Genomic DNA, 13,069 nt, shown 5'->3' on the forward strand with positions numbered 1-13,069 from the left:
TTCATTTGGGTTAAAAATTCAAAAAAGTATGTAAAGAAAGAATCTGGAACTTTTAAAAACTTCTAAATTTATGAGCAGGAAAGAATCCAGTCATGTCCGACTCTTTGCGATCCCATGGACCATACAGTCCATGGAATTCTCCAGGCCAGAATACTGGAGTAGCCTTTCCCTTCTCCAGGGGATCTTCCCAACCCAGGGATTGAACCCAGGTCTTCCGCACTGAAGGAGGATTCTTTACCAGCTGAGCCACCAGGGAAGCCCAGAAATACTGAAGTGGGTAGCTTATCCCTTCTCCAAACTTTATGAGCAAATATAAATAAATCACGAGAGAAATTAGAAAATATTTGGAATTCAAGATAATTAAAATACTTCAAGGTAACGAAAAGGAGCTATATGACTAGGAACAAATTACTTAACTTCACTGTGCCTCAGTTACCTCACCTATAAAATGACAGTAGTGATCGTATCTATTATTTGTTGTTAGAATTCAGAGCGGTAACATATAAAGTGCTTAGACTGGTGTGTGGCACATTGTAAATCTAAGACAATTCTGAATTGTTGTCATCATCATCATCATCCCAAATCACAGAAATTTAACTACAGAGTTATTTAGAGGAAATATTATAACCTAAAAAGCTTACATTGGAAAATACTTAAGACTGAAAGGGGCATTTCAGATGGTAAAGAATCTGCCTGCTATGCGGGAGACCCAAGTTCGACTGACTGAAAATTACAAAGATGAGCATCCAACTTAAGACGCTAGAAAAATAATATGAGAATAAAACCAAAGCAAAAAAAATATTAATGAATTCGATAGGAAAGTTACAAGAGAAAAATCAACAAAGCCCAAAATCAGTCATTTAATAAAGATCATTTAAAAATAGAAAAAAGAAACAATATTAGGAATAGAAAAGGAACCAAAACCTGAGATGTAACAGAGAATATTATGAACTTTGTGCAAATAAATCTGAACATTTTTAAAATTTTTCTGGAAAACTATAATTTACCAATAAGTGAATGAAGAAATATAAAAACCTGAATAGCCTTGAACCATTAAAGAGACAAAATTGGTAATTTAGAGTCTTCCCACAAGGAAAATATTAGGTGCTGATGGCTGTACACGTGAATTCTACCAAGCTTTCAGAAAACAGATATGAAACTTGCATAAACCGTTCCCAGAAAATAGATAAAGAGGAAGCATCCCAACTCATTTGACAAGACTGGTTTTAAAACTAGACAAAGATAGCATTTTAAAAATTGCATGCCACTATCATTCAAGATGGAGAAGGCGATGGCACCCCACTCCAGTACTCTTGCCTAGAAAATCCCACGGACGGAGGAACCTGGTAGGCTGCAGTCCATGGGGTCACGAAGAGTCGGACACGACTGAGCGACTTCACTTTCCCTTTTCACTTTCATGCATTGGAGAAGGAAATGGCAGCCCACTTCAGTGTTCTTGCCTGGAGAATCCCAGGGACGGGGGAGCCTGGTGGGCTGCCGTCCATGGGGTCGCACAGAGTCGGACACGACTGAAGCGACTTAGCAGCAGCAGCAGCATCATTCAAGAGCATGAGATCCAACATCTTAAATAAAAATATTAGTCAACAAAATCTCAAATTGTATGAAACAAATAATGTACCACAAACAAGCTGTGTTTGTCTCTAAAATTCTAGTTTAACGTCTATTAACACAATGAAATCCCATGGACAGAGGAGGTTGGCAGGCTACAGTCCATGGGGTCGCAAAAGAGTTGGATATGACTAGGCGATTAAACAACAACAGTCACATCAAAAAAGTAAAGGAGGGACTTCTCTGGTGGTCCAGTGGCCAAGACTCTGCGCTTCCAATGCAGGGAACCAAAGTTCAACCCCTGTTCAGGGAACTAGATCCCACATGCAACAACTAAGAATTCTCATGCCACAACTAAAGATCCTGCATGCCGCAACCAAGGTGGGGGTGCAGTCATATAAGTAAGTAAGTCAAAGCACTTTTTAAAAGGGTAAAGGAGAAAAAGTCCAATAGATGTAGAAAAAGCAACTGATTAAAATTAATATTCAAACACAACAACAGCACTTTTTAGCATATTCCATGAGGGAACCTTCTTTTCCTTACTAGAGGAAACAAAACAAACAAAAAACTACGACAACAAACAAAACAAAACAAAACTAAGCGGACGGATGCAATGGTGACACTTCACTGTTATTCCCCTTAAAAGCAGGATTCATGACACCACATAGAAACATTAATTCAAAATGGATCTAAGACCTCAAAGTAAGAGAACAAGCTATTAAAAAACAACCCTCTTAGAAGAAACCATAGGGGTAAATCTTTGTGACACTTGATATTGCAAATAGGCAATGGTTTCTTGGATATGACACCCAAAACACAAGCAACCAATGAAAAAAGCAGGTGAATTGGAGTTCATCAGAATTACAACATTCATGCTGTCAAGGACATTATCAAGAAAGCAAAAGAGAACCCATAAAATGAGTGAAATGGTTTTCAAATCGTATATCTGACAAGGCATTTATATTTGGGACGCTTACAACCCAATAATGAAAAGACACACCATCCCATTTAAAAATGGGCAAAGAATCTGAATAGACATTTCTCCAAAGAATACATACAGCTAATAATAACCACAGGAAAGAATGCTCCACATCCCCAGCCATCATGAAAACACAAAATCAAACCCATAATGAAATACCACTTCAAAACCACTGAGATGACTATGATCAAAAAGATAATAACAAGTGTTTCCAAGAATGTGGTGAAACTGGACTCCTCATACCCTGCTGGAAGGAGTGTAAAATGGTGTCACTATTTCAGAAAACAGTCTGACAATTCTTCAAATGATGAAACATAGAGTTACCATGTGACCTAACAATTCCACTTGTTACCACGCTGTGTGTTGTGTGTGTGTACTCAGTCTTGTCCGACACTGTGTGACCTTCTGGACTGTAGCCACCAGGCTCCTCTGTCCGTGGAATTTTCTAAGCAAAAATATGGAGTGGGTTGCCATATGACTCAACAATTCCACTTGTATACCCAAGAGAAACGAAAACACACATCCACAGAAAAACATGTACAGCCATGGTACCATGCTCATGGCAGCCATATACCATGAGCAAAATAGCAAAAATGTGCAACAGCAAATTGCAATAGTAATATGTTCAATAGCAAATGTGCAATAGCAAAAAATGAGCAATAGCAAAAATGTGAAATTCCATCATTAATGGATAAACAAAATATGGTATATCTGTAAGTTGAATATTATTCACCAATAAACAAATAAAGTACTGATTTGGGATTGCCATATACATACTGATTTATATTTAAAATAGATAACCAATAAGGACCTATTGTATAGCATAGGGAACTCTGCTCAATATTTTGTAATAACCTTAATGGGAAAAGAACTTGAAAAAAGGCTAAATACATGTATATGTATAATGAATACTTTGCTATACACCTGAAACTAACACAACATTGCTAATCAACTCTGCTGCTGCTGCTAAGTCGCTTCAGTCGTGTCTGACTCTGTGCAACCCCATGGACTGCAGCCTACCAGGCTTCCCCGTCCATGGGATTCTCCAGGCAAGAACACTGGAGTGGGTTGCCATTTCCTTCTCCAATGCATGAAAGTGGAAAGTGAAAGTGAAAGTGAAGTCGTGTCTGACTCTTAGCGACCCCACGGACTGCAGCCTACCAGGCTCCTCCATCCATGGGATTTTCCGGGCAACAGTACTAGAGTGGGGTGCCATCAACTCTACTCCAATATAAAATAAAAATTAAAAAAAGAAATGAAGTACTGATATACGCTCCAACACAGATGAACGTTGAAAATATGCTTAGTGAAAGATGTCAGGTACACAAGACCACACATTGTATGTTTCCATTCACATGAAATGTCTAGGACAGACAAATCTAAAGAGACAGATTAGTGTATTTATTCATGTCTAGAGATGGGAGGTATGGGAATACTACGGGGTGATGGCTAAGAGGTACAGTGTTTCTTTGGGGGTTTAAGGAAAATGTTCTAAAATTGACTGGCATGAGGGATGCATAACTGTTCAAACATACCAAAAGCCATTTAATTGTACACTTCAAATGGATAAAGTTTATGAATTCATAGATGGGTGGATTTTATGACTATATTTCAATAATGCTACTCTTTAAAAATAAATTTTAAGAAAAAAAAATCAGGATTAAAGCCAAGATATTCACTATGACATATTTATTGAACATGCTATCAAAGGTTCTAGCCAGCACAGTAAGATAAGTGAATTAAGGTAAAAGGGTTGCAACGAAAGAAGAAAATGTCTACATAGAGATCCCAGAAGACTCTACAAATAAATTACTATCATTATGTGTTGATTATTATTATTATCCTCAAGCTTGCTGTTTTATAAAAACAATATACATTGAAATCAAATTAATTTCTTTACACTAGCTACAAATGGACAGAAAATATAATTTTTTAAAGATTTTTTACAGTAGCATTATAAACTATGCATCTAGAGATAAATCTAACAAAAATGTTCACATTCTTTATGGAGAATGATAAAGCTCCTGAGAGACACTGAAGGAGGGCATTAAGGCCCATGTCTACCTGGTCCTCCTCTGAGATTAAGTTTAAACAGCAGGTTGCCACCAGATCACACAGTATCCTTTCTACCTTTAAAAAAAAAAAACAGTAATTGCTCTTTTGCTACCCCTCTGCTAAAACTTAAGTAATTGAAGTCTTTAACACTCCAGTATGCAGAGTACCTCATGAGAAATGCTGGGCTGGAGGAAGCACAAGCTGGAATCAAGATTGCCAGGAGAAATATCAATAACCTCAAATATGCAGATGACACCACCCTTAGGGCAGAAAGTGAAGAAAATCTAAAGAGCCTCTTGATGAAAGTGAAAGAGAAGAATGAAAAAGTTGGCTTAAAACTCAACATTCAGAAAACGAAGATCATGGCATCTGGTCCCATCACTTCACGGCAAATAGATGGGGAAACAGTGGAAACAGTGTCAGACTTTATTTTTCTGGGCTCCGAAATCACTGCAGATGGTGATTGCAGCCATGAAATTAAAAGATGCTTACTCCTTGGAAGGAAAGTTATGACCAACCTAGACACCATATTAAAAAGCAGAGACATTACTTTGTCATCAAAGGTCCGTCTAGTCAAGGCTATGGTTTTTCCAATGGTCATGTATGGATGTGAGAGTTGGACTGTGAAGAAAGCTGAGTGCTGAAGAATTGATGATTTTGAACTGTGGTGTTGGAGAAGACTCTTGAGAGTCCCTTGGACTGCAAGGAGATCCAACCAGTCCATCCTAAAAGAGATCAGTCCTGGGTGTTCATTGGAAGGACTTATGCTAAAGCTGAAACTTGAATACTTCGGCCACCTCATGCAAAGAGTTGACTCATTGGAAAAGACTCTGATGCTGGGAGGGATTGGGGGCAGGAGGAGAAGGGGACGACAGAGGATGAGATGGCTGGATGGCATCACCAACTGGATGGACATGAGTTTGGGTGAACTCCGGGAGTTGGTGATGGACAGGGAGGCCTGGCATGCTGCGGTTCATGGGGTTGCAAAGAGTCAGACGTGACTGGGTGACTGAACTGAACTGAACTGAACTGAACACTCCAGTGATGTGAGTTTATGTTAAGATTTTTGCACTAACAAAGGGGATTTGGAGCAGCAGAGAGTTTAAAGGTAGAGATGCTTTCCACACCCCCAGGAGCCTGGCGGGCTACAGTCCATTGGGTCTCAAAGAGTTGGACACAACTCAGCGACTAAGCATAGCATAGCACATTCTAGAATATGGGTAAACTTTATGAATTTATAGATCAGTAGATCCTATGAATACATAATGTTCCCAGTGTTCACACCCAAACCGCCCTTGCTCCATTGCCAAAACTGCAGGCCCTTTCGCACGGATCCCTCCACAGTGCGCGTCACAGTTGCCCACTCCCAGCCAGGGATCACTTTGCCTAGTTTCCTCTCGCACCTCCGTCTCCTCACTCTCCTCCACCCCCACCTCTCTGCAGCCTCAGCTCCCACGCCAGCTCTCCTCTCTCCAGCCCCTCTGTGCAGGCAAGCCCTCAGGACTCTCCTCTGTGCCCCTGCACATCGCCATCTTTCACTCTGCTCTCCCTTGGGTAAGATGTCATCCAATTCCATCACACAGGCCAGTGTTTTTCTAATTGAGAGTTTCATCCAATAGATTAAAAAATCGATGCAGCAGTATGTCCCAGAATTATTTTTTTTATTTTATTGTGGTAAAATAAATATAAAATTTACCATTTTAACCATTTTCAGTGTACAGTTCAGTGATACTCAGCACAACCACAATTGTTGTGCAGCCATCATCAGCGTCTAGCTCCAAAACTTCATCCTCCCAAACTGAGACTCTGTACCCATTAAACACTTATTTCTTATTCCTCCATCCTGAAGTTGCCCCTGGCAACCAACCATTCTGCTTTATGTCTCTACAGAACTCATATAAGTGGAACCATACAGTATAGCCCTTTTGGGATTGGCTTACAGCACTTGGTATAATATCTTCCAGGTCTGTCCATAGTGTAGTATATATCAGAATTTCCTTCCTTTTAAGGCTGAATTTATTTTTTAAATAAAGTAAAATGGGGAGGGGGGTTCAGGATGAGGAACACGTGTACACCCGTGGCGGATTCTTGTTGATGTATGGCAAAACAAATACAATATTGTAATTAGCCTCCAATTAAATAAATTTAACTTTTAAAAAAGTCAAAAAAAAAAGAGTATTGAAATGTAAACAAAAAAATGAAGTAAAAGTGAATTTTTAATGAAGCAGAATAGAAAATACTAAAGTGAATTTCTCATAATGAGGTCAAACATTCTTTCACAGAATGTTTCTTTCAGATGGATGTGTATGAGAGTATGTTCTGGATCCCCAGGTATAACTTACAGTGTATAACAATCATGAAAGTTGGAAAAACGCTGATTTTGATGTGTGGTGACACCAAAATCCCCATTGTTTGTCTGGCTCTTGTCCACCCACAGTTCCTGAGCTCCTTTCCAATGAGTTGTTGGATTGCTCTGCAGTGTCTGAGCAGATCTAGATGTGAATTTGTTACCCTCTTTCCTCCAGACAAGCTCCTTCTCACATATTTCCCACTTGTAGTGGTTTAGTCACTAAGTTGTGTCCGATTCTTGCTACTCCATGGACTCCTCTGTCCATGGGATTTCCTGGGCAAGATTACGGGAGTGGGCTGCCATTTCCTTCTCCAGGGGATCTTCCCCACCCTGCGATCCGAACCCAGGTCTCCTGCATTGCAGGCAGATTCTTTACCAACTGAACCATCAGGGAAGAAGTCACTTTCCACTTAGTTCTCCATAATCCAGCTCTGCCTGCCTCACTCTGGCCCCCAGCTATACACGCGTTATGAAGAATGACTCAAGTCTCCCCTGAACCTTTCAACTGTTGTTCAAGCTGGGTTTCATACCCCTTCCGTCCACCTCTATTTCTTATGGGTCATTTCCCCTTTCCCTAGGACCCCCTTCAAATGCCTCCCTCCCTGCTCCTTAAGACATCCCAACCAATTTGCTATGGCTCTCTCCGCATCCTTCGAGTCCCCTGTCCGCATCTCCCGTGAGGCCTATGCATGTGCTACGTGCCATTCCGTCTTACCCATAGACTGTGAGTTCCTGGGGACCCTGGGCTGCTTCTGTCTTGCAGATCACTGTGGGTTCAGCGTGTAGGAAATCTTCATTAAGTATTTGTTCAAGTGAGAACAGACATGGAAGCCAAGAAACACCAAAGGCAAATTTCACAGCTCTGTTTCTTGCCTTTTCCTTCTCATTCCACATACTGCTCACCTTCTCCGATGCCGGGAGCCAGCACAGGAGATCCCACCCATGACAAGGTCATGCGGAGGAGACCTGACAGGCAAGGCAGATCAGGACTCGAGGGACTCCCTGGACCTGCTCGAGCATCGATCCTGAAACCAAAGTCTGCTGTCTACTGTTTACCATATTCTGCCTTTCACCAACTCTTCTGACACTAACAGGGTCTATCCCTGACCACCTTTCTCTGAAGAAAATCAACTAAGGGCTCTAGTTAATAAGTCTCCTGGGCATGAAAGGAGTATTTGAATTCTAACCCCTCTGTTGGCATTCTAAGCTTGCTTGGCAGTTTTATCCATACTCTTGCAACTAACGCACATGATTGTTCACAACATCTCAACCATGACCTTAGAGCAGTGAAAAAGTTTTATTAGAATAATACTGCATTGTTGAGCCAATGCTTGCTTACCCTTTGTGTGCCTGGGAGTGCATTAGTTGATATAGTTGGAATGTAAGAAGAACAAGTAGTAGCCTTGGTATTAGCAACATAAGACCTTTGAGTTAATAAGTTCTTTCTTTGCTATAACCCACTACACCTTTGCTTCATAAGAATGTAACTTTATTTAGTACTTTCTGAGGGTAACACAGATTGGAAAAATAAAGAAAAAACACTTTAAGGGAAAACAAGTTTTCTGGTGGACCAACCTTTATCAGAAAAGGGTCACAAAATGTCAACAGGCCTCTGGGCCAGAAGATAATGTACATAACACAAGACCCTTGTAAATGAAAAGGTATGCAAAAAACATTCTGGTTTCAATAAAGGTCAAAACTGATGGAATCTTGAGCTGACTCTGCATGACTCTGCATCTTTCACTTCTGGAAATGTGTAACTCAGGGTATAAAAGCTGCTTTTGAAAATAAAGCTGCAGACCCGCTTCACCTAAGCTTGGTCTCCCTGTGTCATCTTTCGCCAACGCCGTTCATCCTGAGGGTATCCCTGGACTCTGCTGAGGCTGGACCCTGACACTCCAGTAGAGACCTGGCGCCCACTAAGCCACCTGTACTGCCCACCTTCCTCTCTACATCTCCCCTTCACCTCCCTTCCTGGAAGTACCCCCTGTACAGCACAGGGAGTGGCCAGGCAACCAAAAAAAAAAAGAATGTGCACTGACTCACACCCCCACTCCCTTCTGCTGGAATCTGTCCCTGATTCTCATTGGAACAGCTGGCCCTGTTTGTGGCCCTGAGCTCTTTGTGTCATGTCAAACAATGAAGGCTCTGCCGAATACATCCACCCAGCTCAGCCCAGAAGCAAAGAACGGCCGCCTGCATGAATCCCCAGCTCCCAAGTAGATCTGCCTCCAGCACCACGTTCTCCTCACTTCTGACCAGGCTGCGTCAACAGCCTCCCAGCCTCCTCCCTTTTCTACCCCTTTCTTGAAAGGCCCAGAGAGCCTTCCTTCGCTTGGATCACATCACTACTCTACTGAAGGACCACATGCAGCTCCCTGTGAACCGAATTTAAACTGTCCTTCTCAGTCCAATAAGCCACTGACCCAAAAATACATCTGTCTCCTCCTTCCCTGAACTTCCCATTCCCTACACTCCCCCTTACCTTAGTGGGATCCACATCGTCACTGGTCTCCTGAGTTCACTACCCCTGCAGGTATGCGCTTTCAATCATTTCTCCATTACCCAATATTTCAAAAACCTACTATGTGCCAGGCACCATATTTGGTGCTCAGGGTACAGCTGGGGACAAAACAAAGTGGACCCTATCCCATGGAGTGTTCATCTAGAGCAAGGTTTCTCTCCCTCAGCACTGCTGACATTTGGGGCTGGATAAGTCTTTCTTGTCGTGGGCGGGCTGTGCATTGTAGCATCTTTAGCCCTGTCCCTGGCCTCAGCCCGAGAGATGCCAGATGCTCTCCTCTCCCTACTGTGACAACCCAAAGTGTCTCCAGACATTGCCCGAGGAGCAACACTGCCCTGATTGAGAACCACAGGCCTAGAGCAGCAGAGTTACAAATCACTCGAGGAGCTCATTAAAAAGGCTGGTTACTGGGACCCACTCCCAGAGAGGGGCCCGGGAACCTGCATTTCAGTGACCACGCAGGTGACTCTCGTGCAGGCCATTCCAGGGCATCTACTGGAGGAGCACTCAAGTGTCAAGTGTAGAAACACAGGAGACAGACCAGTAACCTTATCGAGTCAATTCATGGCAAAGATGAGATGTGTAAGAAACAAGATAGGGGAACAGATGCTATTCGTGTGCCAGCGTGGCAGCCACAACCTGGAGAAGGGTCTGGACAGCCTCTCGGCTGGTCCAACTGATCGATGGTTAAAGCCCCGTGTGACAGCACAGGTAGGGTCAGCCCAGGAGGTGCAAGTCGGCGGGGCTACGTCTCTGCACCTTGGCTCCTGAACTCTTGGGCTCTGGATCTGCACTTTCCTCACCTGCCCAAAGCGTCTCCTTCCTTCACGGGCCCATTCGGGTCCCACCTCCTTCAGGTGGTCTTCTTCCCTCCCAACTCTGGTCTGGTGGCGCCTTCCTCCTCAAACATTTCAACACTCACATCTTAGCTCATCTGTGGCCACTATGTTTCCCCAGCTAGACATCAAGCCCCCTGAACACCAGGACCACAGCATCTTCTTTAACAATCCTACAGTGCCCTGCCGGGATCCAGTATGTGTGAGTTTGCTTACTTGATTGAATTCATCCAGGCCCTGGAGCGAGGCTTGTGAGGTGGCCTCTGAGACTAAGGGGGATGAGGTCTCTGTGTTAGAAGTCGGGATGCAACTGGTATGGCTGCTGAATTCCAGGCAGCCAGCTCATCAGCCCAAGATCGAGGAGGGCCTGCCAGGGCGAGCACTTAGAAGCTGAGCTTCCGTTTGCCGTTTGCCGTTGGGCAGGATATTTTCCCGGTGTTGATAAGGCAGCAGGGGTCCCAGCAACCCCGGGGCCATTCTGGGTAGGTGCCAGCAGGGGGTAGGAACCCAGAGCCACCCTGCTAAGGAGCAAGTGCAGCAAGCTGGCCGTTTCGGGCCCAACTGTCCTTGCACTGGGTCATCTTAGTGGGGGCGGGGGAGCGGGGGGCGGCAGGCCCAATGGGCTCCAGCAAGCCAGGAGACTCTGAAAATGTCCTTTAATGGTACCAGCACCACGCAGGGCCCATCAGCTGCCCTCAACCAGAGAAAAATGCTCTCTGGGAAGGTCGGGGCAGTGGCTGGTTGGGAACAAATGTTCTTGCCAAGGGGCCTCACGCTCCCCAGCTCGGGACGCGGAGCGGAAAATAGCCCAACTGTTTGACTCTCCTACAGTGAGCCCAGGCCCAGCAGCACTGTCACTTGCTCTCATCCCTGGATGCAGCCCAGACTAGGACGCCAGCGACTGACGTGAACTCCAAAGGATGCAAAGAGAAAAACTGTTTTATTATTCGGAAGTTTAGGGAAGAAGCCGGGATGTTTATATAGCTAGCCAGGCGTTTTGTTTTCTATCCGTCTGATGGGGGGAGGGGCAGCGAGGGTAGGAAGACAACTGACAGCGAAGGAAAAAGCTCAGGCAGAAAAGAGTGTGGTCTTTCCGAAAGAGGCTCTGAAACGCGAGGATCCTAGCGCAGCCCTTTCCCCAGGTCCTGTAACCCCAAGCGACTGCCCTCCGCCCGCCGTAGGCAGAAGCCCATGGTGGCATTTCCGTGTTTTGCGCACGCAGGGACTGAGGCCGTGCCCGAGTGCTGAGTCCCTTTCTCCTAATGGAGTTTGCCCGCGGATGAGGTGGGGTAGGAGGGGGGCCCAAGTGGGGGCGGTTAACTTCTGCTGCAGCTCTGACCTTCTGTCGAAGGATGAGACGGAACCATCTGCTTCAGGAGGGATCGGGTGGTGAGTTTTCCCGGTGCCAGTGGATACCGGTCTGTAAGAATTCACTGTTTCTGTCGCATCGTCCGAGCCCACTATCCACCCCGCCACACCTAATTCTGCACTCCTGGGCGGGGGGATGGGGGTGGGGAGTAGAATGTGTTTTTCCCCCCAGGGGCCCCCACAAAAGTTCAGGACTCAAGAGGTAACCCTATACGGTTCTGAGCCCTCTACACCCGGCAGCCTCCCCTCGGACCATATGGCCGTGGCACTGTGGACTTGAGGACACTGATCTGACCCCTGAGGCCGCTCAGGACATTCGTATGTTTTTATCCTCAGCTTGGCCGGTCCGAATTCCATCCTGTCCCCCGTTTTCCACAACAGAACAAAGTTGTCGGGCCCCTCTGGCCAGCGCTGGACGCAGGCGTTCTCCTCCGGTTGCGTGGAGAGATGCGCTTAGGAGCGCGGGGACCCAAACCTCACGCGGCTTTGCTCGAGGCTCAGTGCAGACCCCGGGGTCGCTCACACGGGCCACGCCGGGGCGGAGCCTCCGGCTGCCACCTGGGGGCTTGCCCGCGGGCTCCGCGCCACCCCACCCGCGCTCGGACTTTCTTACCTCTTGATGTAGTTCCTGCCATACAAGATCTGTTGCAGCAAGGTCACCAAGGCGAAGGCGCAGATGAAGATGAAGAGCAAAGTTCGGTTCCCCAACAAATCCCTGTTCGCCGAGGGGTCCGCGTAGCGCATCCTGGCGGCCGCGCGCGCACGGCGGAGCGCGGCGGGCGCCTGGCGCCTGGGGGCCCCCTCAATCACGCGCGGGGCTGCGGGGCCCCCGGGGGCGCGCGGCCCACCAGGCGCCTCTCGGCGCGATCAGGAGGGTGGGGGACTTCTCGGAGCAAAGTTTCCGGCTGCCGAAGCCAGAGCAGGAGAATCCGAGGGCCGCCCGCGCCGGGGCAGCTGGTAGAACAGGGCTGGCCTCCCCGAGCTCCACAGATACCCCAGGCCTCCCTCCCGATGCCTTCACCTCCAGGCGCCCATGCCCGGCAGCCTCTGATTTCCCTGCGGAGGGGCGACGCCAGGTGCCCCGAGCCCGGGCGGCCCCTCCCGCCGAGGTGGTGGCCAATGGGGAGCGGGGCTCGGCTAGGTCCGCCTGTGCGCCGGAGAGCGCCGCGCACCGCCCCCTCCGGCCGGGCTCCGGATCTGTCGCCCAGTGCGGTCTCCGGCTCTGGCGGGCCAAGTCTGATCCCCGGGCCCGCAGCGAGGGAGAGCGCGAAGGTCGGCCTTCAGTTCTGTAGATGGGAGGTGGGGGACGAAACACCCGGACAGTCTGGGTAACGACAGGCGGGGGGTGGAGAGGGGGAGGGGTGGGGCGGAAAACGCCGGGTTTGAAT

At 46.5% G+C, this 13,069-nt stretch overlaps 1 protein-coding gene across 6 annotated transcripts in view; it reads right to left on the reverse strand.

The window, feature by feature from the left end:
* Positions 1 to 12,730, reverse strand: part of ST8SIA5 (ST8 alpha-N-acetyl-neuraminide alpha-2,8-sialyltransferase 5) — a 67,593-nt gene extending 54,863 nt beyond the window's left edge. For all 6 annotated transcript variants that reach the window (XM_086372379.1, XM_086372378.1, XM_086372375.1 and 3 more), the window contains exon 1: positions 12,295 to 12,730. In XM_086372379.1, the coding sequence (XP_086228505.1) occupies positions 12,295 to 12,425 (131 nt within the window). In that variant the 5' untranslated portion in view covers positions 12,426 to 12,730. The remainder of the gene's footprint in view (positions 1 to 12,294) is intronic.
* Between the last annotated feature and the right edge of the window lie 339 nt (positions 12,731 to 13,069).

The sequence above is a fragment of the Bos grunniens genome, chromosome 24, assembly GCF_055505025.1.
Source record: "Bos grunniens cultivar Pamir isolate PY7600 chromosome 24, Bosgru_T2T1.0, whole genome shotgun sequence".
Classification (NCBI taxonomy): domain Eukaryota; kingdom Metazoa; phylum Chordata; class Mammalia; order Artiodactyla; family Bovidae; genus Bos; species Bos grunniens.